This window comes from Amblyomma mixtum, chromosome 7 (genome assembly GCF_055824585.1).
Source record: "Amblyomma mixtum isolate Tamu chromosome 7, ASM5582458v1, whole genome shotgun sequence".
Lineage (NCBI taxonomy): Eukaryota > Metazoa > Arthropoda > Arachnida > Ixodida > Ixodidae > Amblyomma > Amblyomma mixtum.
In genome coordinates this window covers 6,871,101-6,897,603 of record NC_143018.1, presented here as the reverse complement: position 1 = coordinate 6,897,603, position 26,503 = coordinate 6,871,101, and the positions used below count along the sequence as shown (strand labels likewise).

General features: G+C 49.8%; 1 protein-coding gene across 3 annotated transcripts in view; it reads left to right on the top strand.

The window, feature by feature from the left end:
- Window positions 1–23,992, top strand: part of snu (ABC-type transporter snustorr) — a 68,901-nt gene extending 44,909 nt beyond the window's left edge. For 2 of the 3 annotated variants that reach the window (XM_089553703.1, XM_089553702.1), the window contains exons 2-9: window positions 8,172–8,425; window positions 10,353–11,264; window positions 15,676–15,841; window positions 18,679–18,856; window positions 19,844–19,959; window positions 20,630–20,789; window positions 22,005–22,268; window positions 23,715–23,992. In XM_089553703.1, the coding sequence (XP_089409829.1) occupies window positions 8,172–8,425; window positions 10,353–11,264; window positions 15,676–15,841; window positions 18,679–18,856; window positions 19,844–19,959; window positions 20,630–20,789; window positions 22,005–22,268; window positions 23,715–23,926 (2,262 nt within the window). In that variant the 3' untranslated portion in view covers window positions 23,927–23,992. Of the gene's footprint in view, window positions 1–7,947; window positions 8,426–10,352; window positions 11,265–15,675; window positions 15,842–18,678; window positions 18,857–19,843; window positions 19,960–20,629; window positions 20,790–22,004; window positions 22,269–23,714 lie in introns of those variants that run through there. The other variant, XM_089553701.1, reaches the window with a different exon arrangement.
- Window positions 23,993–26,503: the final 2,511 nt, after the last annotated feature.

Sequence of the window (26,503 nt, the reverse complement as noted above, 5' to 3'; positions counted from 1 at the left end):
ACGGGGACAAAGGACTGTCTGCTTCTCTGCCTAGCCTCTGCTGCATAGCAACCGCGACGCCATGAGAACCGATCGAATGCATTGGCTTGAGGGCCTTCTATTCGCCGCAGCCTAAGCGGAAGGACGGTAGAACATACGAACAGTATTAACGTCCAAGAGATTTTTTTCCTCATGTAGCATACTTACACGCCAGAACGTTTCTAAATCTTATCCTATGCGAACAGGATAAATTTCTTAAAAGCGCGAGCCTTTCATCACATACGAATAGGAATAGTGATAGCGCCTGTATTCATCTTCAAATATTTATCTTGTTACCCTATCTTTGCTTCTATCACATTTCTAACGAGACAACTTAACATTCCAGACTCGTCATGAAATAATGTGATCGACGAGTGATTCTCCAGAACTTCTTGGGCTCACTGGTGGTGCGCTTCAGTTTTTTTGTCCCATTCCTTGACATTTTCCACGCATATCTTAATGCTGCCGTGCTCAGCTGTTCATTGGTTCTATCAGCCGGGAAAGAACAGAGTAATTTGCTGTCATCAAGGCCTGGTTACTGGCAACGACTGCAAATTCCGTAAGCCGCGTTTTCCGACTTGTTTCGCATAGTTCCGGGGTAATCTCAGTCGCCACGAGGTCGTCGGTGGAACTTAGAATAAGCTTACCTGTACAGCAGGTGACGGTAGAGGCGAGACGTTTCATTTATTCCCAAGGATCACGCTTCGTACGCAATAGTGTGTAACAGCGACTTGTTTTTGTTTGTCATGGTTTTATGATGTTTATGTTCTGCTTTGTTAAAGCGCCTCTGACGTATCTGCATGAACGGTTCACGACAGTAAGTCGTGAGCGAACTGCTTAACTCGCAAGTTGCGCAGGGTGGTTGCAATTGGTTATGACGATAGACCCGTCCTGCCCAAGGCGTCATGTTGCTCTCCACAAATGTTTAATCACTGTCAACTGTTTATTATTGCGATGGCATTGTATGGCTCACGAGAAGCAAAATTTGTCACCGAAAGTTGTCGGCAGAACGTGTTCATCGAAAGTGGTACCATGTCACGTAGTCTCATATCAGTTTAATTGTGTCAATGAGGTGCTAGTTAATGACGATGTAGTATGTCGTAACGAGAATTAGAATTTAGGCCCGGCCGAACCCCGAATTTTGACCTTGGCCGATTTAGACCAAAATCTATGTTAAAAATGTGTGACGTCGTACCAGTCACGTGGCAAGGGTTAGTCATTTGATGTGCGGATGACATGCCAAAAATTTGTGACGTCAGGATGAAATGCAAAAAACAAGTGACAGGTTTTCGCAATCCTCCACGCAAGCAGACTTAAGTGCCCTCAAAATTTTTTTTGTGCTCTGATTCCGCACTGATTTTCTTCCGTAGCAAGCGGCAAAATTTCTCCGGAGCTGCCCGAGCGAAGCTTACTTAATTTTTTTTTTATTTTATGATGAACCAACTAATCCAACAGCAAGTACTTCTGCGAAGCTTACTTCTACTGCATGCTCTCAAAAATGAGAGGCTAAAAAGGACAAACTCAGTGCGAGGCAAGGCGGCCAAGTTGTCTATTTAGAGACGTTAACGACGAACTGCGCTTTCATTGAGTCATTTGCCCAGGAAAAGCTTGAACTATAAAAGCTCAGAAGCTTTAGAAACACTGACGCATCAGTTTGGCGCGCATGTCTCACCGGCACATCGCCACCATGCTCCGGTCAGCGCGCTCTTCTCCAGACGCTCCCGTGAGGTCACGTGAGATTCAATATCTATAGGTTCATTCAGATATTGATCGCCCGACTCCATTGGCTGGAAGGTGGTTTGTTTTATGGGGTTTAACGTCCCAAAGCGACTAAGGCTATGAGAGACGCCGTAGTGGAGGGCTCCGGAAATTTCGACCACCTGGGGTTCTTTAACGTGCACTGACATCGCACAGTACACGGGCCTCTAGAATTTCTCCTCCAAAGAAATTCGATCCCGGCCGCGGCGGTCGAATTTCTTTGGAGGAGAAATTCGAGGCCCGTGTACTGTGCGATGTCAGTGCACGTTAAAGAACCCCAGGTGGTCGAAATTTCCGGAGCCCTCCACTACGGCGTCTCTCATAGCCTTAGTCGCTTTGGGACGTTAAACCCCATAAAACAAACCAAATCACCTTCCAGCCAATGGAGTCGGGCGATTCTCATGAATGAAAGAGCAGGGAGTGGCAGATGAGAGGTTCGTCCCTTCCCTCTACGGTCCCCTCTCTTCATTGTGGCGCCGGTCCCAGTATTCTCAGACTGGAAGGTGGTCCTTCGACGGGGAAAAGCGTTCTACGGTGCCTTCAGTCAACATTCTGTTTCCAGGAACTAACATTCTTCCGGTTGGGGTACCGGGTAGCAGCAGCGAAAGCCAGGCTCAATCAACGAAAGCCAGGCTCAATCAACGCAGCCGTCGGTCAGAAAATAGAAATCCAAACGGGTAGAAATCGCGTGCGCCTAACAGGGAGAGCAGCCCGAGGCGAAGAAATCGGGCCGGAAGTGTGGCGAAAAGGCGGACCATTATATCGCCTCTGCTGACGTCAGCTCGGGGAAACCGGAGCGTTCGCCTGGGGTCACCATTCGTTCGGTGCGAGGGAGAGGCAGAGCGGAGACAGTCGTTTTCGGCGGGCCACCTGACCGGTTTTTCCCTCGGCTGCCCCTTCGCCGCCGCTTCCTCGATCGTGCAGTGCCGCCGACTCGGGCAGAAAAAATGGGACCGAATACCGCGATGAAACCTTTCACCCACTGTGGCCCAAACTGAAGGTCTGCCAGCATGTTTCTGAAGAGCGGTGGCGCCCCCTTCCCTCTCGCTGGAATGCTAAGACTGGAACAAGTGAAGGAAGGGCTCGGTTTCAGAGGGGGATCCCGACTTTCTCGTTCAGGAGTGCAATGAGTTGGCAGTGTTCGAGATGTGCCAAAGAAGACCCGTTGCATATTTGACGCTATGGCTGCCTAGTCTGTGCGAGCAAGATTACGTGCGAAATTAGCCCAGATATAAGCAGTGTTCAATAGCGCCGTTCAGGAATGCTTGGAAAAGTGAATGAATTCGGCACTGATGCGTCATTTCACTTTCCCACCAAGCGAAACTAACTGTTCCCGTCCAGCGAACGCTTTCTTGGCGAGTTTGTCTGGGTGATCGCTGCCGGTATTCTTTTTTTCTGCGCGTCCGTTCGTATGTGCTTGGTATCAATAGCCTGAGACCGAGTATGGTTATCGAAATGTCGTGACTTCGTCAGCTATCGCACAGAGCAAGGCACCTTGCTGAGTTAAAATTCAGGGCAGAATTTCGTCACTCGGATTCAGTAGACATAGCTAATGGTGAAAATTATCAGCAAAAAAAGTTTCAATGCTCTAAGCGTTTCCCTAATCCAATTCGCACGGTTTTATAGGCGTTCAAGAAGCTGGCACGGCTATGACACGGTCGGCGGATTAGTCCTTGTGAGTCATCGTTAGTCAGTCTATAGCAGGAACCATTGTGCTGGTATTGCTTCCGGTTAAAACCGACGGGAAGCGTAACTCATTTTGCTGGCCTTTTATGCCGCATGACTAAGAACCACTGCGCGGGCATATATGGTCATTTTTAGGTTACCGCGATTAGTTCATCCCTTCTATTTGCGCAAAGCGTGTAGTTAGTCACAGAAGCGTAATTAACTTGCATTTATTTGCAGAACTCATTGCAGCGCTGCATTGCGGTTTCTCCCTGCTTATCGCCAATACCGCCACGTCATATGCATGCGCTTGTAAAGGGCAGTCCATTCTTCGTGTGGCTCGCACTGTTTGGAGGGCCACAGCATCCCCCACGGCCGCGCGTCGAAGTGGCAGACGAGGCGAAGAGTCACGTCCATCTGCCCACTGTGTCGCGGCCAGGCGCTCGCACTAAGACTGGACGACCCTGTCTGCTGCGCTAGGCACGACTTGTGGCCGGCATGACTTCAATAGTAACATCCCTGACTGCTTCGATATGCTTGCTTTCTCCCTTTCAGTGCCCCGCTGCACCAAACGGTTAAGTGCAGCGGGTGCACTGGAGGGGTGAGTGAACCAGCAAGACAAAAACCTGCGCACAAAATCATAGCGGACAGAAAAAGAACGTGTCGATGCAGCCATTATCGACACATGCACCTTGGCATGGCGTCTGCTGCACGCGCGGACTGGCCCAAAATCGGGCCTGCTAGGGGAGGTGGGCGGATGAATCATTCTCCGCCTGCTCCGCGCTTCACTTGGTCTTTCGTGCACCATTTCTTTGCTGCCGTGGCATGTTAAAATTGGCTGCGATGCTGGTCAATAATGACAACCGCAGCGCTGGGACAATGTACGGAGAACAGAACACATGTTTTCCATGGGTTTATGGACGTATATATCCTTCCCGTTACTTTCAGTCTAAAAGAGAGATTTGTGAATATATTCTGTGTTACAAAATTCCGTGCAAGATAGAAATGTGCGTCAATGCATCAGAGGTGTTAAGTTTATCTCCAACGTGGTAGCTGGCATTTTCTGTACATCATTCCGTGCATCATTCACGCAGTACGTGTGCGATCATTCCACGCATGCTACTCTCGCAGTACAGAATAATCATTCTGTGCACATTGAGCGCACGCAATTTAATGCATGCACGATGTACCTTACAATTACAGATCACTGCAACAATAACTGTTTAGTGACCTTATGTAAAGGCGTGAAAGCAAAACACCATCACGCAGTGGCCTCCATTGTCTACGCTACTAGTATACGCGACATCAATACAATTCAGTTAACGTAGTTGCATGGTCGGTTCCCACGATGTGCCGATTCTTCTGGGAACCAAACACGATATCTGATTCGTCAAGAACAGTGACTCTTTCATGATCCACGGGGCCGAAATGAGCGATGGCTCATTGAGAAAGCGAGCGCAGGCAGCGGTTCCCGTCATATCCCCGTGGGTCTCCCTGCACTCGTCGCAATTTCTACGGTCACGAGCACAAAGCCAAACACCACCATAGTTGTCGCAGCACCGACATCGCTAACTCGTGAAGGAACACGACAGAAAGGTGTCTGTGTCCGGCGCCGCAAATCAGGCGACAGCGCCCGAGATAATGCGACCGACGAAGTTCGCGAAACACGCAACGGATGCGCGGCGGCCGAAACGTCCGCGCGGGTCAGATGTTCAAAATTGATAGGGAGAGTGATCTTTTATTCGTTTAGAACCTTCTTGCGGTTGGACCTTGCTCTTTACTGCAGACGCTAGCGCCAGGAACAGTTCCAGTTTCAGCCGAGGTTTCTCCATTTAGCCGGGACGGAAGTCGCTCGCTCTTCCCTCCCCCTGGTCAAACCGTCGGTTATAATAGCATTCATTAGAGGAGAAATGAGGCGCAATGATTCCCAGGAATTCGAAGTTCCGTGAACGGTAATAAATATAAATGTCATCGAGCTCCAGTACATTGCAAGCGTGCCCAACTTTTTTTTTTCAATGCCAAAAACGAGTACATCCCTTCAGTTGCAATTTTAAAGTGACAGCATTTGAAGGCCCCGTGTCGCAAAAAAAATCTGTGTCGGCGCTGACTGGCGAAATGGCCGAAAAAGGCCTAATCGGCCCTCGCGCGAGTAATTCAAACACCAGAGATATCGCTTGCTCTATGTGCGGCTTCGTCAACGCGGCCGGGAACCGGCACGGTGAAAAAATTCAGGAGGCACTTTGGCTGCCTAAAGTGCGCAGAGGCGAAAAGGTTTTCCACACCACTTTGACTGTCTCTGTGTGGCACTGGATGACGTCCCACATAATTAAGTACCAATTACTAAGTAATGACAGATTACTAGTTAACGCATCCGCACTGAATGAAAAATTTTCCTTTTGTCAAAATCGCACTGACCTCGCGCCTCCCCCCCGTCGCCCTCCCCTTTTTTTACTTTGAAAATTATAGGTGTTTAAAAACGTGCATTTCATAACTGCTCCACTGGAGTGCTTTAGAAAGAAGTGTTTTGTGTACAGCCTTGCTGTGCACAGGGTGACAGTCAAGATGCAGCATCCTTTACGACAAGCGACGGCGATCAAAAGTGAACTGAAGCAACCCGGCCCTTAGGGAAAACAGGTATCAACAGCGTTTTGTTCGGTTAGTACAGGTTGGAACGCATTTCGTGAACTACCGGCTTTAACGGTTGTTACACAAGGCGCCGGAAAAATAGAGGAAGAAGACACGAGACACACACGTAGACGCAGTTTTTTCTTGTCGTGTAGAAAAAATAACTTCGCCGAAGTGATAAGCACCGAGAAAATCAGTGCCATCATGCATAGCGCGCAAAAAAGAAAGAACAGTGCACACTCAGTTTTTCGTACCACACCCTTCCTGATAACAAGCGCGTCCAGTATTTGTCTGCTTAGCTGATCTTCAACCCTGTCCAGAGCGGGTGTAGATAGAAAAAAGTTTCCCCGGAAAAAAGGTCCCCTTGTGGAAGCGCCCTGTATAAAAAGTGTTCCGAAGTGAAAAATTACCCAAGTATTTCTTCCGGAACCCACCTGACAAAAAATTTACCTCTTTATTGGGCTCTCCCTTGAATTTGAGAATAGATGTAAGCATGATGTATTTTGCAGTAGCGGATCATACCAACGTCATGCAGTCTCAATTCTGAAAAAAAATTACCGCAGCATTTAAATCGACGCTGGGGCAAGTATCTAACTTTCAGCGTTCCACATACTCCTCAACCGCGTCTGCTACTGAAAATTTTCACGGACCTTGCAAGCGCTGGCGCAAGCGCGAAGCTGCTTTCTCCAGGTGTAATGCATAGGCGCTGAACTACGAACCCTAAATATTTCATCGGACTCATGTGATAGCCCGATTATAGTGCACAGGACTTGCGCAGTGCTTGTGACATGCTATAATTAACCTGTAAATATAATGCCCAGCAATAAACGTCTTTCTCATCGAGTGTTGCGTTGCAAATCTTCCGAGCCTTGAGCGATAAACCACTGCGTTGACCATACCATGGGGTTTAAGGGTCAGTGATTCGTTCACGTAAAATAACTTAATTCCGTTTCATGGGACAAACGCCCACTAGTACTACCTCCCGCATGTCAGGCAGTTTCTCGAATGTCTGGGGATAACGAGACGTTTGATAACACTCGTTTGGGGACTTTTTTTTTTTTCTGCAGACTTTTTTTCGCGGACTTATCTTCCGGGAACGTTTTTTTCCGGAACCCTTTCAGAACACGAGTCTGGTCGAGGTTTGGTGCACATTCATGAGCCCCCGCAGTGAGCACTTACGTGACCCAAAAGATCATTTTCGCTCTTGTAGCGAAGCTCATACAATCTGTCGCGTAAACATCTGTCCAGCGTACGTAGCGCCACACGACAGAGGAACTACTTTCTTTACGTAGCTCACATATGCTTCTGGCCGTGTTGCTCACAGAACGACTCACAGTGCGACCCGCAGAACGTTGCGTTTAGAGCGAGTCTCGGTACCCACGATACTTGGGAAGGTTGTGGTCAAGCACGAATGCACTTCTCCTTCTCGGAGTAGCCAGCGAGGCACTGCGTGTCGACAGTGAGCGGCCAACGGTCAAACACAAACCACAGACGACTGCCTCGCACCCTCCATTACCAGTCCTCACCTCTCGTCAACATCACACCGTCAGTCCGAGCATCCGCTGCTCTGGGAAGAATCTCAAACTCTGCCCCGACAGCACGCGAAACGTCGCTTTCCTGCAAAGCGCGCCGACACACAAAGACATGCACTTGACGCAGTGCGCCGCTCGCGGTCTCGGCCAAGTGCACGTTCGCGGCGTGCGGCCGGCCGTTAGCGCGGCCCGCTACGGAATGCAGCCCCCCTCGAGCAGCGGTGCATCTGCGAGGAGGCAGGTCCCAGAAGACCGCTCGGCGGCGGCGGAGAGGAGGGTCCGCTTCTTCTCGGTGCACGGCGGCGGCGCGCGCGGGGCTTCTGGGTCATTAGTTCAGTGGCGAGCCGGGCCTGGCCTAGCATGCACTCGGGCGGTCGGCTGCAACGCGGCTACCACCACCACCACAGCTCGGAGCGGCCCGGAGCGGCCAAGAAGGGACGCGCGTCGTCGTCGTGCGCTGCTGCCGGCCGCCGCCACGCTCTAGATGTGTCCTGCTCCAGGATCCCCGAGGCCCGGATACGGGGGGCCGGTCCCCACTGCAACGGCGCCGATGGCTCTGTTCTCGCTTCGCAGTTCTCCACGCCCGGCGGGGGACACATCAACGGCAAGGGACACCACAACGCTCCGGTGGCGGCGTCCCTCGGGCCCACCACGCCGCCCATGCCCGTGCTCGCGGCTCCTAACGGCAAGGCGGTGCCGTTCGCCAGGTCGTCTCCGGCGTCCAGGTTGGCCGTGGACGTCCGAGGACTGCGCATCTCTTACGGCCGTGGCAACAACGCCGTCGAGACGCTCAGGGGCATCGACCTCAGCCTGCCCGAGGGCAAGATGTGAGCACACCGTTTCGTTTCTAGTCGCGAGCATTTCCTCATTCGACTGTGGCGGAAAAGGAAACGTCCTTCTCTAGGCTCTTCTATTTGCATGCTCACGGAGAGGTCTGAAGAATTAGTTACTGGGTGCAGCAAACGTCGGCTCACCGAGTTAGGTACGGCCTCAGCGAGCCAATCGGAGACTGTTTTCCATTTCTTATGCCGGGGATGGTTGCAACGAAGACAGTTGTTGGAAGTGAGTCTTCAAGCTAAGTTCCTTCCGCGAAAGAACTGCCGGCCGTATTTGAGGTAATAGTTATCACTGCATGCATTGTAAAACGATCTCCTAAATGTTTGAAAGGGAGGAGGAAAATCAGTGTGGGCGTCGGACTAAGCCCCCATCATGTCGTCGGCCTGTCACACCAGGTTATGTAGTCCCTTATATTCCTTCACAGCGATCGATAAGCAGTCTACTTGTGGCGAGTTTTTTTTTTTTTTTTCAAACAACGCCCCTTTTGTGCGCTAGCTTACGAAGCATTTAAGTAAGGGACAAAGCCTCTCAGCATCGATCTTTTCTAGTTTCGTCGCAGTAGACAATAATTTCAACATCACAGGGGACCAGTATTCGCATGCTTGATAACACTAACGACACTTGCCAAACTTTCATTAGATTACAACATGCTCCTCAGTCTTTCCAGCATGAGCAAAAAAGCACTGCACAACCGCTAAGTTGTGCCGCCGTGCAGAGCGACTACTCTTCGAAACGTCTACTCACCGCAAGGGTTTGGCGTTCGCCTACTAATCCCAAGGTCTCTGGATAGAATTCCGGCCGCACAGCGATGGAGAACTGTAAACACGCCCAGGTGTTCTAACCTAATCTGGAGCCCTCCACTACGGCGTCCCTCATAGCTCATGTGTCTATTCGGAACGCTAAACTCTACACAACACTTCAAAGCCTATTACTGGAGATTTTCCGAAGAGTTTCGGCAATAGCTGTTAGATACCATATTCGCTACAGTTGCCGTTTGAAGGTCCGCCTTCACTAAATTCACTGTGACGTGCAAATAGGCACTGCTTTGAATTCACAGCCTTTACAGCGAATTTATTAATGGTGAAGACAACACCGCGAACACTTCTTCAGATGCTATTTCGCAAGGCTTTCACACGACGACATCCTGCACAGGCAGCTTCGGCAAGGAATCGCAATCTTGCGTCACCCGAATTCATTCGCGAGTCACGCCTTGAGACCTAATTTTGAAAGGGTTGCGGGATGTCTATTTCACATGCTTTAATTATAGTCGAACACTACAATTAGGTGCATTTGTTATATAGGTATTCGTGTGTGATTACGCGAAACCATGAATACCATTTTGACGTGATTTTGAAGTAACGGTACTGGAAACCGTAGACCCGTAGCAACTACGCCAGGCTTCGCACTACGCGGCGCGTTGCCCTTTGTAGCGCGAGATTCCAGCCTATCTATGACACCCAACCCTGCTCTTGACCTCACAACTTCCATCACTGACCTCACAAATGCAAGTTAGAGTTTCCACTAATAGTCTCAGCCCCCGTTGTGGTTAAGCGGTTATGGTGTTCGGCTGCCGACGCGAAAGACGCGGGTTCGATCCCCGCCGAAGCGGCAATAATTCGATGGAGGCGAGATGCTAGAGGCGTATGTACTACGTGATGTCAGTGCACCTTAAAAAGAACAGAGGTTATCGGGAGCCCTCCACTTTCGCTTTGGGACGTTAAACCGAAATAAAAACGAAGCATATAGCCTCGAAAATGAACACGCTTCTCCACCCAGCCTCGTTTCAGTTGGTGGCTGCAGATGAGCTGCTAGAAATAAGTGAGAAAGAGGGGGGAAGCTCCAGTGCGCCGGTCCGTGCAAAGTAGTCCGCGAAGCCTTCGTGCGCTGCTGTTGACCCAGACATAAACGCTTTTGCAGCTACGGCCTCCTCGGACCCAGCGGCTGCGGCAAGACCACCCTCCTGCGATGCATCGTCGGTCGGCTAAAGCCCCGCCACGGCAGCGTGCACGTGTTCGGCCACAAGCCGGGGCAACCTGGAAGCTACATCCCGGGTCCCGGCGTCGGCTACATGCCGCAGGAGTTGACGCTGTACCCCGAGTTCTCGATACTCGAGACGCTCACATACTTCGGCAGGCTGTTCAGGATCGAAAGCCGCGTGCTCCAGGAGCGCACAGCGTTCCTCATCCGCTTCCTGGGCCTACCCGAGAAGAGCCGTCTGGTGAAAAACCTCAGCGGCGGCCAGAAGCGACGGGTGAGCCTCGCGGCCGCGCTCATCCACCGGCCCCCGCTGCTCATCCTGGATGAGCCGACGGTCGGCGTGGACCCGCTGCTGCGACAGAGCATCTGGCACTACCTGGTGACCCTGACCCACCGCGAGGCCATCAGCGTCATCATCACGACACACTACATCGAGGAGGCCCGCCTGGCCAACCTGGTGGGTCTCATGCGGCAGGGCCGAATCCTGGCGCAGGCCGTGCCGGAGGACCTGATGCAGCAGCACGGTATGCTGACGCTCGAGGACGTCTTCCTCAAGCTCTGCATGGCGGACAACCACCACAACAGCGGCCAACCGCAGACAGCAGAGAACGGGATCCCAGCGCAGACCGTCGAGACGGCGGCGACCAACGGCAAGGCCCTGGCCGCCAGCAAAGAGACCCTGGCGGCCAACTCGATGACACACCTGGTGCGAAGCACCAGTCTGGACCAGATGCCGGCACTAGAGCTGAGCGAAAAGCACGCCGTTCGCAAGAAAGAGCCTTTCCTGGACGCCTGGTTCAGGACGTGGGCACTGGTGGCCAAGTCTCTCACCAGGCTGCACAGAAACCTGCCGTGAGTTTGCATTTGCTTTCTTACCGCGAGCAACCCTGGAGTGGTTGCAGAACATACGTTCCAGCTTTCCCCGCTGTCAGCATGTTTTGACCCGACTTTCATAACTCAGTCTGATTGCCTTGACGTCTGCCTGGCGGATACGTGTTCATGTCGAACAATGTGGCTTATTCCGCCCATGCTAAGCGTTCCTCTCCCGAGGCCACGAGGAGGGAGATTGGCTGGGTGTCTTGTGCACAGACTTTTTTTTACCCTATCCCCTGCTCTATATATAAGCTTGCTCCTGGCTTCGCGCTTGTCATTTTTCACCACTGCTCGCGTGGTTGAGATGCGATCATTGTGGTTTACATCAACGAAAAGGAAACTTTTGGTGTTCGCACAAGGCTCGGTTCACGCTGAAAATATTTTTAAATGTGTCGCTGCGAGCGTCTCGCAGTAATTTTTCCCCTTCCATGCACTACTTGTTGCATTTGTGCTTTTCTGGCGAAAGACTCTTTCTTAACCGTTAATCTTGTAGGCGAAATATTTTTTTTTCTTTAGCTACAGTCCTCGGCACTCCGCACGACAGCATCGCTGCTTGAAAAGAATTCGCGATGGTGCGTAGAGCGGGGCGCTGTTGAACAAACTGACGTTATTCAATGCCGCTTTTTCTTTGTTTCGAAGCGTCGTGTTTTCGCGCCGTCTTCCAGCGCACAATTCAGAAAGAGCTGCCGACTGCTTCTTCAACAGAACACGAACATGATTTATTTTTGCAGCGCGGTCTCCATTTCATTTTTTTTTTGTATTCGACTTACACCGAACTTTCTCGGTAGGCAAGCTTTCTTTTTTTTTTTTTACATAAAGCTCTTCCAAGTGCGTAGCATAGTCGCAACAACTGCCCCGCGTACCCTGAATGTTTTCTTTGTTGAGCCCATCGCTGGGGTGATTTTTATGGCTTACCTTTGTGTGTATGTCAATTCGCCTGTCCTTGTGATCGCTACTGTTCTTGTGCCTCACCGCTGCGGAAGCATGTTTTCTTCAGAGAAAAGAAAGCTGGCAGTACAATCAGCTCTGCGCCTGTCTGGAGGTTAGAAAATTATTGAGCTTGCAGGCTAAAGTGCAGTGAATGAAGAGTATAGTTCCGTGGCGCGCATTTCCGGGCACATCACCCGCATTGATGTCAACGCATTCTCGCTCACACTCTGATCCATCTTCGGGATTCGGCGAGCTGCATCTCTCGCAAAATGTCCGTGAGGAGTATCCTGCAGCAACCGTTCATCTCCCCGATTCGCATTAATTGCCGTTTGCACTGAATGTCTAACAAGCACGTGCCTGAATGCTATAGGTTTTTTTGTAAAGAGTCATCCGATGACACGTTTCATCCGTAGTCGGCCTGCAAATAGTACAATACAGACAGCTTGCCACTACTGGATTCACAAAAAATATCATTCTGGGGTCTCTCATGACGAGATGGCGTTTTGTACAACAATAGAGCAAGTAACGCAGCATTATTTAGTTGTAAACTCGCTCTTCCATCTCGGCAATTTTTTCGTGCATCTGACAGAAACCAGATGCTTTGTTGGCGGTTTTACAGGTTTGTTTTCTGTAGCGCTTTTCTGCTAGTTCAAGCAAGCAGGAGAGGAAAGATGACACATTGTCGTTCTCTAGGCTGCTATAAGAATTTGCCACAGTAGTGTCATGCTAGATTGATTCTCTACTAACCGTTTTTGTATTTGTTCAAAATGGTCTTGGAACAAATAACAGGGGGCTTTACCACATCCTTGCAGTACAGGTTATGTGCGCGGTGATTGAACGGGCAAGGTATAGCCGTAACATTTGTGGCACTAGCGACATTAGCGAGTAGAAGTCCTTCGACAGGGCGGCTTTGAGTGGCTCAATTGTGTTACCAGCACGAAATGAAAGCAGGCGCTGTCTTCCCGGGTTCTTCCGTAGTTCGCGAACTGACCAGCAGCATTGCTGACATAGTTACAGCGCTTACTTTATTAAATTTTTTCTATTAGTTTTTTTTTTATCCCCCATTCTTCACCGGCTCGAACAACGCCACACTCAATCACTGCAGTGGGACAGTGGACGCTTCAAGGCAGGCACGAATAGAATCGCAAGAACAGTCACTGCACCGTAAAGACCGTGTCATCGTCTCGCTTTGTTCTTATCGGTAGCGACAGGTAGCGACGACGACGAGCGGTAGCGAGTGCCAAACGCTCCGGCTGTCTCCGTCCGCGTGCGGGAACGTAGACGTAACCAGCAGTCGCGAGAAAAGTCTGTGACAAATAAGTATCGGTTTTTCCTCTGTGCAGCGACTTCTCATGGCACAATCCTATCGTTAAATTCTCACTTCTTTGTTTCCCGTCACGCTCACATTGTCTATACTGTTAGAGATGACAAAAAAAAGGAAGGGGGAGCGACTAAGGACACTCGACGCACACACAAGTTAGTGAGAATAAACAACAGATATATTGCAGTTAAAACCCAATTCTTGTTCGCGCTCTCCAATAGGGTTCGCACTGTCTTACGCACGTCCGCTCAGATCGCTCGCGCACCACACACTCTGCGCTGCGCCTCCTGATGACTCGAAGCGCCGCACTCGCGAAAAGACAAAAATCACAAACACAAACGGCGTCCTGCCGGGAAGAGAGGAAAGAGGATAGGCAGGCGATGCGGTATGCACTCCGTACCGACCAGCGCACTGAGCCATATTCACGTGGGCGCCACTTGATTCGAGGAGACGACTGCCGCCGTCTGGGCGGGAGTAGGCGCCGATGTGGAATTGCGTCGTACGATTTACAATACCTCAAAATACAGAAATAGGAGGGGGTATACTTTTGCTGAAGGCCGATCCACAGGACGCCCCGCGGTCTACGTGACGTCACCTTTCCGGTCCGCCTGGTTCACTCCTGACCAAAAATGTGCGTAAACACCGCTTATCGTCACGTGCAGAGGTTAACGTCGGAACAGAGGGGATAAACGGATTAGACACGCCCTTCCTTTGTACCTACGCAAACCAGGTGCAGACCTCACAAAGCGGAAGTGGAACGTCACGTGACACCTGGTCTCTCCTGCGAAGCATCCTTCACCCTTTGTATCATCATGGCGACATGCGTGACCAGATCAGATTACTCATCGTAGAACAGAAATGAAGATGCAAAATGACATTTAAATACTGCTCTCAATATTTTAATGCTACTTCGTAGCTTCACTTCTTTACTACGATCAGTAACCTGCGCATACTTGCTGGCCCCGTATGTGGACGTGGTTTATGGTTTATGGGGTTTAATGTCCCAAAGCGACTAAGGCTATGAGAGACGCCGTAGTGGAGGGCTCCGAAAATTTCGACCACCTGTGGTTCTTTAACGTGCACTGACATCGCACAGTACACGGGCCTCTAGAATTTCTCCTCCAAAGAAATTCTAGCCGCCGCGACCGGGATCGAACCCGTGTCTTTTGGGTCAGCAGCCGAGCACCATAACCACTGAGCCACCGCGGCTGCGTAAGTGGACGTGGGGATACGAAGGGTTTAGCGTATCATGGATCGGACGTCCAATTGCAGCGTGCTGACAGTGTGCCTGACTAGGGAGGCAAGACGCTGTGATGCCTGTTGACAGGTTATCGCTGTGTAAGAGAAAGAGGCAGCAAATTTTGGCGCTCTTAGACGCGCACTTTCGCTCGCATAGCTCTTCGCTCGTGCACTTCGTCTAGCCCAGACTCGCGGGGACAGCGCTAGAAAGCTCCATGACCGCGTGACGCGGCTAACGCATGTCGCCTCTATTCAAGTGAAAAACCAGCGAAAAAGACGCCACCAGGAGAAGACACACGCAGACTGCTCCCAAAACATACGCACCCAGCAAAACCTGTTCGCGGCTCCAGGTGAAATTTCAACAACGTAAGATATTTCTGCTGTACTGTGGCTTTGGCGGGCGAAGATACAGAATAAATGGACACTTTTTACGCAGCAAAACTCGTCGAATATTTCATTGATTAGAGACACGCATACTGCAGCCACATCTGTCGCGGGCACTTCTGCCGGCAGTACGGCGTTTTCGTAACACCACGCCACGTTGACCGATCGGAATGCATGCAATGGCCTCACGCATGACGTCACAGCAAGACACCTCACTACATGGGCCGAACAAAATGACGACACGGGGGCCCTACGATATAAGATAAATGTACAAATATTTCATCTTCCCCATCGCAAGCAGCTGAACCTCGCGCTGCAGCCAACTGCCCAGCGAGCTTTTACACCAGGCTCACGTGAGGACATCTTTCTCTGGTTTATGCAAGTGCCGCGACTTCTTTTTATGGGCAGACAAAAGGCAGCCTTTCACGTCTGCCTTTCCCTCTCCCCCCCCCCCCCCCCCCCCATTCAATCTATACGAGATCGATGTTGGTGATGAACCCTCACTCGTTCGTGCAGGGTGCTGCTGTTCACATTCCTGGTTCCCTCCATCCAAGTGGTGCTGTTCTGCCTGTGCATCGGCTCGGACCCGTTCGAACTGCAGGTGGCTGTCGTTAACCAGGAGACGCACCCGCTCCTGTCGGTCGCCTTCCTGCAGCGGATCGACAACACCACTCTTAGTCAGGTGTGTATTAACACGCACGCCGCGCCGTCAGCTGCAAGGAGACTAGGAAGTTTTAGAGTAGGAGGCCCCAAGCTTTAAGGGCCCCAAGAAGTTTGCGGCGTCGAAGTGCGCATGCGCATAACGCAAGGCCCGCCTTGCGTCTTGGGTTAACGTTGGCGGCGAACGCTAACAGAGTAACAGAGAGAGTATTCTAAAACGTCTTCTAGCGTGCGCAGCGCTAACCGGAAAGTCCGGTAACACGGTGAACGGTAACGTAAACACGGTAACGATATGCTACAACTCTCTTGTAACTCTATTTTGCCGAAATAGCGTGCGCCCCAACGCCGCTCTACGTTCAGGCAATATGGCGGCGCCCATCGAAGCAGGGCCCCTCGCTTCACCACCGATTCGTCGTTGTCGCTACGCTGTGCCCCTCACGGCAAACTAAAGGCGCACGAAAATTTCGCTTTGTCTGAAGTTGCCTCAACCACAAGATTTGAGCGATGAAACACCCCAAATTTTCAGATTACTTCTGTGTTTACAGTGCTGCTAGGCTTAGCGAGTATGCGTCGTTTGACGTCAGAAAGCGCGCGAGGTTCAAACGCGTGCGCTCAGGCAACATGGCGGCGCGCGTTGAAGCGGGGCCTCTCGCTTCACCGCTACTCTGTGTATTAAGTTCACGGCAAACTAAAGGCGCACGAAGCTTTCGCTTTGTCTGAAGATGCCCGCACCGCAAAATTTTAGCCATTAAATGCGCCATATTTTCAGATTTCTTCCGTGTTTACAAACCTGCTAAGCTTAGCGAGTACGCATTGTTTGGTCGCATAGATATGACTCGTGTGCGACGTTCGAATGGGGTTTCCCGCCTCAGTAAAAACAGTCATAATTTTTACTCCTAAATCGGGTGTCTGCAATAATAAGTTTCTGATGAAGAAATAAATGCATATTTTAAAATCTCTTTTAAGAGTACCTTATTGGTTTGCCGTAGTGGCGCTGCAATCGATAAACGCAAGCCTGGCTCCGCTGCGTAGGGGAGATCTCTATTCTAAAACTCATCGGCGCACTCTTATGTGGCGCTGGGGCCCGTATTTCCTTGGGGCCCCCAAGCCTTGAGGCCCCCTATTCTAAAACTGTCTCTTCACCTTCAGCTCCGAATGCGTGCTGCTGCACAGAACTGTCGATTTGCTAAGTTGAGATGTACATCACTGCAATCGTGCAGAAGAAACGTTTTTGTTGTTTGTTCGTGGATACTGAATCCCTCCGTTTGGGCTTCGCGGCATTTCACACAGCTCGAACACAGCGAGCATAGAATGGGGCAGCCAGTGCTAAGAGCCGGTGTTGCTGTGAACTGTATGTCTACTTGCACCGTCATTTGCTTTGTATTTTCGTTCGCTGCGAAGAGAAATGCTATGCACCATCAACTACCATCTTAAAGGAACAGAGCACTGAATTATAAACGCGATTTTTTTTTCAGCTCAACGGAAATTTGGAGTCGAATTTGAAATTTGCAAGTTTGCAGTCTAAGGTGCTCGATTCCTTTTGTTACAAACGCTGTAGACTATTTTTACCGGAAAATTTTACCCGCGAAAGCGATGTTTGCACTTTGGCAGAAGTGAAGTACCAATTATTTATTTATTTATTTATTTATTCAAAATACCCCCAAAGGCCCTCATTTGAGGGTATTACATGGGGGGGGGGGGGGGGGAGTAAGTACAAAGCATTGTTATAAGGTTAAAAATATTGCACTAAAATAAAATAGAAATCACAAAATATTAATCATAAATAGGCATTCACAGAAAGGGTCGCAACAATGCACATAACAGCAAAATTTGAGCATAAATAACAGCACCGCTAGAAAAAGAAAAAGACGACACTGGAAAAGGTGCGCTGAAGTACAAAACAAAAAATATAAAATAAAAAGAAGACAAGGCGGAAGAAAAGAACGCTAAAAAAATACCTTTTTAGTTGTTGAAACATGAGTGCATAAGATGTTGGAATTTATTTAGATCAGATTCTGTGGCAATTTCTGATGGTAAAGCGTTCCATTCGGTTATTGTGCGTGGTAAATCTCAACCCCAGACAACAGCTGGACATTTGATAAAGAATGGCACCCATTTCAATTTCCACACCCAAAGCTATTTACGGCACAGTGACGTACACTTCACTGCGGAAAGTTTTAGTGGACCGTGGCTGCCGCTTCACCCAAGAAATGCAAAATGCATTGGCGACATTCAGTGAAAAAACGCTGGAAGCACATCTTCGACGATGCGAAGGACGCGTTGGTTTTCATCGAAGGGCGCCCTGGAGGGAGCGTAAACTGTACTACAACATGAGTCACTCCTAAAAGTAAAACAGCGCATTTAAAACAAATCAGATACTTTACCGATATATGGTCACGTGGGGCATTACACTAATAACGACAGAGTTTACAGCAAGATGGCGCTTTTTACGTGTTTCGTCACCAAATTAAAACTGTAAAACCTCTTTTCTTCGTTATTTAGGTGCTCAATTCTCACAATGAGGCACTATCTTTACATTTCCACCATAAACTGGTGACACGTTTTAGTCAGTAGTCGGTCCCCTTACGCTGGTTAAAAAGTTTACCAAGTGCAAATGTGGCGCCCTCTGAGGAGAGCGCGACAATTCGTCTGCTTCCCAGAAAACGTTTTTAGAGCAGATGTACGTGGGGGACGCAGACGGCTGCCGCCATCTGTCGATTGCTGTTGTTGCTAACATGAACTGCGCAGGCGCAGTTTGTTTTCCACCAGTAGAGCTCGAGGAGGAGAGGCGGCGACGGTAGAACTGTTTCCACCACTTGGCAAAATCGAGATGCAAACACCGTGCCTTGGTCGCCGCAGATTCCGTTCACGGAGCTCGATGCCGCGCTGGACGCGGTGCGGGCGGGCAGCGCGTGGGGCGCCATCGCCATCGGGGCCAACTTCTCGGCGGCGCTGCACTACCGCTTCTTCCTGGGGGTGAACGCGGACAACCGCACCATCGAGGACAGCAGCATCAACGTCTACCTGGACATGACCAGTGAGCTTTCTACTGCGCATGCTCAGCGGTTGTATTGTCACCCGTAATGACGCATTTCTTACGCTGCACTGAAATCGTTTATGTCCAAGTACAACTGCGCTTCGAGGTACAGTTCCTTTGCGGACGTTAATTGCTGGCACTGAGCGGTGCACGGCACCTCTTTTCTAGAGGTTGGAGGTGTCGCCCAGCATCCTACGCCTGGCAAAAGCGGACCGAGGTAGAGCTTCAGATACAACTAAAGAGCGAAGGGGAAAATGCACCTCAAAAAATGCCCTCTAGCCAATAGCGTTGACCGATTGCCGTAATGTGGTAAAACCGTAATTAACTCCCTCGCCATGCCAGCCTCTTGGTAAGGGCACTAAACGCGGCGCCATTGAGGTGCATATGCCGCTTCGTTCCTGATTTCTACACCACTATATATAGTGGTGTCTATATATAGACTGCAAGCTACTGTTTTCCGTGAGAGAAAGGATACGAACATTCACTGCGGAGCAGAATATAACCCCGGAAAAGGACGACTACGTATCATTCTAACACTTGTTACCATGCGGCCGGAACACAACTCCTTGCATTTATTCCCACCCATTAACGGGACATCGTAAGAGGAAATATTTTTCTGACATTTTCATACCAGACCTAAATGCAGTAGAATCTCCATGGTACGAATTTCGTGGGGTCGCGAGCAATATTCCTGTATCCGAAAATCGTGTCATCCAAAGCGAACGAAATTCTGAGCAGGTGAAGCGCAATTGATTAAAAAATTACACAAAAGTCATTAACTACAAGTAATCACTTAGATACAACTCTGGCGCCGGCCTGGGAATGTGTATGAAATGTATCATATCATCGTGATTCTGCAGCTGTAATGTGAAATGATGCTCCAACCACAGCTCGCTTTTCGAATTCATACTTATGGCGAAATTGCGGAAAATATTCGTGTCAGAATCGATTCACATGTCCGACTGTGTTCTTCTCTCTCCAAAAAAGACCAGCAGATCGGGTACACGCTCCAGAAGACCATCTTCGAGGCGTTCAGCTCCTTTTCCGCGGACATCCTGAAGAGGATGAACAAGAACCCCGCCCTCGCCCAACTGCCCGTCGTGGTAAGAATAGCCCCTGCTTGTTAGATATGCATAAATGTGTGTTGCAAGGCATCGTGCCTACGAGATTCAAAGGTGTTGGCTCCGCCGCAGTGGCTCAGTGGTTACGGCGCTCGGCTGCTGACCCGAAAGACGCGGGTTCGATCCCGGCCGCCGCGGTTGAATTTCTTTGGAGGCGAAATTCTAGACGCCCGTGTGCTGTGCAGTGCACGTTAAACAACCCCAGGTGGTCGAAATTCCCGCAGCCCTTCACTACGGCGTCCCTCATAGCCTGAGTTCCTTCGGGACGTTAAGCCCAACAAACCAAACGAAACCAAAGGCGTTGAGACAAACAGGTTACGCCATGCTTGCAACTGCCTCTCGACGAGGAAAGTGTCTGTCTCACTTCTAGGTGGAAGCCTTAACCACGCAGAGGGAAGGGAGGAAGGAGGAAGCGAAAGAAGAGGAGGTGCCGCAGTGGAGGGCTCCGGAATAATTTAGACCACCTGGGGTTTTCCAACGCGCACTGGCATCGCACAACGCATGAGCTCCTTTTGCGTTTCGCCTCCATCGAAACGCGGCCGCCGCGGCCGGCTTTGATCCTCCGTTGCAGTGCTTTTGTGGGGAGAGGGGAAGTAATGAGAGGGAGAGCGGAAATAATAGCGGCCTGTGTGGCGCGCGTTTGTGCACGCAGATCAAGGCCCCCATCTACGGCGTGGACAAGCCCAGCTTTACAGAGTTCATGGCCCCGGGCATCATCATCAGCATCACGTACATCATGGCCGTGGGCCTCACAGCCATCTCCATCGTGTCCGAGCAGAAGGAAGGGCTCCTCGAGAGGAGCTGGGTGGCCGGTGAGCGTCCTTTTAAGGCGAAAGCCTTTAATGGCTCATACTGTCGTCTGTTAGCAGAGGGTGTCACACCTTTGGCAGCGTTTAACTCGTCTTAAGTTGGGAACTAAAAAAGATGGGAGAAAACGAACGGTTGCATCAGATAGAGGAGCAAAAAACGAACCTAGAAGCCACGTTTGATGGCCGTAGAGTCATTAGTTGATTAGTCAAAAATGTCAATTGCGTCGAAATAACGCATACGTCGATATAGTCACGGGAACGGTGTGACGTCATATCCACCGGAAGTCATCATGACGGAGGGAAAATTATCACACAATGGTCGGGAAAACTCCTGATTTCTGTCAAATTAGATGGAAAATGAGTAATTAAGCGTAATTAACACTTAAAATCCCCTAAAAATGTATAATTTGGGTATCGATATAGCCACGGGAACGGTGTGACGTCACATCCGCCGGAAGTCGTCACGGCATAGTGTCCTCGGCTTTCGCCTCTTAAAACTTTAGTGGCCAAAGTGTCCTCGCAGTTTTTTGCTCGTGCACATGTCCTAAGGTAGGCCAATGCACAAAAGATGCGGTGGATTTGAACGGTCTTCGAGTGAGTTTCAAATCTGATCGTTCCCAAGAGGACATCTTTTTCATGCAGTTTCGCATGACCAGTACGACCGCTTTGTACAGATCGAGTACGTGACCAGGAATAAGCAAATATGCTTGTTAAGACCCTTCCCTTACAAAAAAAGTTTTAGACAGTCTATAGAGTGTCTATAGACTTCTGCCTGTAAAGTCTATAGGCTGTCTATAGACAAATCCTAGACAACAGTATAGAGGCAATACAAATGCCATAGTCTATAGACAATCTAGATCTTTGGCCATACACTTTTAGTAGACTTTTGTGCATAGACAGTCTATAGATTCTGAGTAGACAAATAGCAATATCTATAGGAAGTCAACAGTCAATAAGAAGTCTACAGACTGTCTATAGACCATTTTTATAAGGGTGTTGCAATGAACACATTGCGTGTTGAAAACTGGCTACAAAATGGGCGTTGTTTGTCGTTCGATTTCAGTCAGCTTAATGCTGAGGAATTCTGATGAAAGAAAGTAGATGGCGAGCGAGCATGTGTTTATGATCATACCGTATTGAAAACATTTGTGCTACGTCATCGATCGTTTCGGATAAGCTGTGCGGTCATTGTGCATCATCGCGGCTGTTCTCCCCCAGGGGTGCGTCCGTTCGAGGTGATCCTGTCGCACGTGATCTGCCAGTTCCTGGTGATGTTCGTGCAAGTGGCCGGCCTGCTGGTCTTCACCTTCATCGTGTTCGAGATCCCCTCGCGGGGCCCCTTCGTGTGGGTGGTGCTGCTCACGCTGCTGCAGGGCTGCTGCGGCATGATCTACGGCCTCGTCATCTCCTCCATGTGCGTCGAGGAGAACTCGGCCATCATGCTGGCCCTGGGCTCCTTCTACCCGAACCTGCTACTCAGCGGTCAGTGCCTTTCTCCGCCCCTGCTGCAGCGCCTTGCGCAAAAAGACGGAACGCGGTTTGTGAAATACAGGCTAAAGCAGATGCTGGTTCGGGTTCTATTCTTGGAAGAATCAGGGCGAAAAGATGGCGCAAGGACAGAACAAACAGGAAGCGGAACTTCATTCAAATGAAGCTATAGTCGAAAGACATCGAAGCTGCACGGGTGTCTTCTCACTAGGTAACGGGTAGTTGGCACACTACCTCCCCTCAGATTATGTGAACAGTCTGGCCCGCAGCCGCGTTTTGCCGATGGCAATGCTCTGCTGCAAACAACCGGTACAGTACAGGGGGCAGAACACTTGCCTAGAACACGTTCTGGACGTTTTCAGGCTGAACACGGGGTATCTAGCGATAACATTCGGTTAGAAATGATATGGGTGGAAGCAGGTGCAGTTAAACTCATAGGATTTCATCGTGATCTTTTGCCTTCCTGGTCGCAGCGGCTTTGGGAGCTGTGGGACATACAGTTCGGTTGTTCTAGACATGTGTTTTGCCCTCTGTACGTCGGTTTCAAATGCTTGAATATCTAACAACTTCCGCTCTGAAAAACAGGTCGAGAAACAAAGGCCAAAACACGGAAAAACGTGCCCTACGCTGAGAGATTAGAGCACATCTTCAGCTGAACTGTTAGTAAACCACAGATTTCACTTACTTCCGCTTTGTGCGTACAACAGAATCAAATCAGAACGCTTGTTGTTATATCACAGTCATTGCAGAAACCTGAACATTATCAAGTCGAGCTTTATTGGACAAAAATTTTTAATATTGGAATATTGTAAGGTATGGTTATGGAAATATTGAAGGTAATGGTTCATTCTTCTGATATGTAGAGAAAGTGTTTCTATCTATCGCATCGCATAGTTAGGACTGCCATAGAAAACCAATGGGGAACGCTTTTCACGATAGCAAATCCGTTGTAGATATAGAATACAAGACCGCCGTCGGGTGATCTGCAGATATATTGATTGCTAAAGTGAAAGTTTGCATTATATGAAAAAACTGCGTCCATAAACGGTTTCACGTTGAAAAATGTTTTCGTTCAGAATTGCCAGGTATGACTGTTCAACGCACTGATCTTCCTTCAGGCCGGAAAACGACGTAGGGAAACGTCAGGAACACACAGAAGCTTGGGTTATGGCATAAGCTGGAGGTAGTACATTTCATCACAGCGGAATCATCAAAGAGGAAGAAACGAAATAGGCTGAAACATGTAACGCGGAGTACAGAGTACAATCGGTGTCATCCACTTTGTCATTTGAGCTGTTTTGTTTCCATAAATGGTAAGACGAGCTAACAAACCGCCAGCTTCTACTGCACACAGCACATGTGCTTGCCACTTTGCGGGCGTTTTCGACCAGTTTTGCGCTTCCCACGAGATGTTGTGCTGAGCTGTCCTTTGGCACGCAGGCGTGGTGTGGCCGACGCAGGCGATGCCGTACTACATGCGCTACCTGAGCTACGGCCTGCCGCAGACCATCCCGACCGAGTCACTGCGCTGCATCCTCTCCCGCGGCTGGGGCATCGCGCACACCGAGGTCTGGCTGGGCTTCGTCGTCTCAGGCGCCTGGTGCGCCGTCTTCCTCATCTTCGCCGCGGTTGCCTTCCGGCTGCGCAGCTAGCCAGCCCTCCGCCTCATGTACATACTCTGCTGACAAGATTAAAATGACGCTGCGCGATCACACGCACTCCACTGTGTCCATCTGTTCATTTATTCATTCGCCAGGCTGCAGTCAAATGGGATCTCTTGAATCTTAACTCTTTTTATTGCGTAAGCAATACTGTGCCAGGTTTCGAGCTGTCGCGTAGCTCCCGGCGGTGGCCGAGGTCAGACAGATGGAGCGCCGTTGACGTAGCAACCGCTTCAGCCGCTCTCCACCAGGCGGCAGGACCGTCGCTGCTCCGCCGCCGCTGCCGCGCGCCTAGTCGCGCGCTCTCGACGCATGTGTCGGAATGTGGAGAGAGGAAGCGGGAGGGAAACGGGGAATAAACACGCGCGTTCGCCTCGGGCAAAACAGTTGCTGCTTGCTTACGCAACTTGCCCGGTTTAACCGGAGCTAAACTCAGCTAATTTTTCCCCTTACACTGGAAGCGACGATTGGATTCAACTAAAGCAATTAAAAGCCTTAATTCCAACTCCGTACAATACGAGCAAATCCCGGCCTCTTTAGATTTATGATTAGTGTTTAAATAACGCGGAGATGAGCACACATTTGTAATTCTCAGCGGAAGCACTGGTCACAATGGTATGAACGGATACCGCAAATGAAATACGGGACAAACCAGTACACCATTTATTACGACGGTATATATCTGTAAAAATGCAAAGCTCTATACTGCGCCCCAACCCCCTCACACACGCCCCGAGTGAGGCTGCCCGCATGGGTCTGGCCTCCCGGACACTATGACAATATTACGCCACTGTTCACTCCCACGACTGCATACGCAGACAAAGACTCAGTGCAGACCCTGTGGCCCTGTACGCACAGCAAGAGCAAGCAATGGACGCGCCCCTCAGACGTGTTTCTCCAGGTGCATCCCCGAACGTGCTTTGGTCGAGCTCCGTGCAGGAAAAAGTGCCCGGTATGGCAACTCGATGGTCAGTGCCCGGACATGTCGACTGACCTCGCCACATTCACTGCAGTGAAGAGGAGTATTGATTACTTAATTGCTCATAATTCCTGTCAGCTCATTATAGTACGTGTATATTTCTGCTGCGCTACTGAAGCAAAACAATTACGGGATTTAACGTACCGAAACGAATCATGGCATAAGGTCCTTTCGTTTTTTCTTTACCAGTATCTTGCACCGTGAACAGATTTCTTACAATTTCTTATAAACCTAATTTTCACTCGAAAATAAGCCTTCTAGGGAACTTAGTTTTCGCGTGCACAAAAGCTGAAGACCCCGCAGGAAAAGCAGCACCTGTCTGCTGTCTGCGATAAACACCCCCGCTGATCATTTTAATAGTCTTTAACGCTTTCTATTTGTGACAGTGCTTAATCTAACATCATGTTCGAACAAAACGCTTTGGAAGCGAGAAGTCGGAACCTCCCCTGCCTCCCCTAAGTAGACATATTTGCGTCCAGTATTGTTCGTTCCCATGAGCAGCGCACTAATGAAGTTCATTGTAGACGTATATCCTTACCACTTCCAGCACCTGATTACCAACTGTGAACTGTTTTTCCCTTGCGAGACTGATGAACATTACTCTGGTTTTCTGCATGTTAATGCTGACCCTCGTCTTTCGGGTCAGCAGCCGAGCGCCATAACCGCGCGCGCTGAAGCGACAAAGACGGCTCCGTGAAAGAGGTGATATAGCGCACAATACTACCTGCATGATCAATGAGTTAGACAGGCAGAGCAGAACGGTGGGGCTAAGAATTAACATGCAGAAAACCAAAGTATTGTTCAACAGCCTAGCAAGGGAACAGCAGTTCACAATTGGTAGCCAGGTGCTGGAAGTAGTAAGAGAATATGTCTATTTAGGGCAGGTAGTGACCGCAGATCCCGATTATGAGAGGGAAATAACTAGAAGAATAAGAATGGGGTGGAGCGCATGTGGCACGTTCTCTCAGATCATGAATGGCAGTTTACCAATATCCCTCAAGAGAAAAGTATACAACAACTGTATCTTACCGGTACTCATCTATGGGGCAGAAACGTGGAGGCTAACAAAGAGGGTTAAGCTTAAGTTAAGGACAACGCAGCAAGCTATGGAAAGGAAAATGGTAGGTGTAACGTTAAGAGATCGGAAGCGTGCGGAGTGGGTGATACAACAAACGCGCCTTAATGATATCCTAGTTGAAATCAAGAGAAAGTGGGCTTGGGCACGGCACGTAATGCGAAGGCAAGATAACCGCTGGTCCTTGAGGGTAACGGGGTGGATTCCTAGAGAGGGCAAGCGTAGCAGGGAGCGGCAGAAAGTTAGGTGGGCGGAAGAGATTAAGAAATTTGCAGGGATGGGATGGCCGCGGCTCTGGCAAAGGAGATAGCCAATGGTACCACAGGTCTGCAAAGGGCAGACTTAGCTAAAAAAAAATCAGCCATCGCATTAGCATCAATGGCGCAATGTCCAGGTATCCAGTGAAAGCGCATTTCTTTATCCATGAGGTGGAATAAAAAATCTTATGGAACGGCCCAAAAGAGCGTCCCTCGAGCCTTCGTGTGCAGGCAGCACAGAAAGGCTGTCAGCAAGT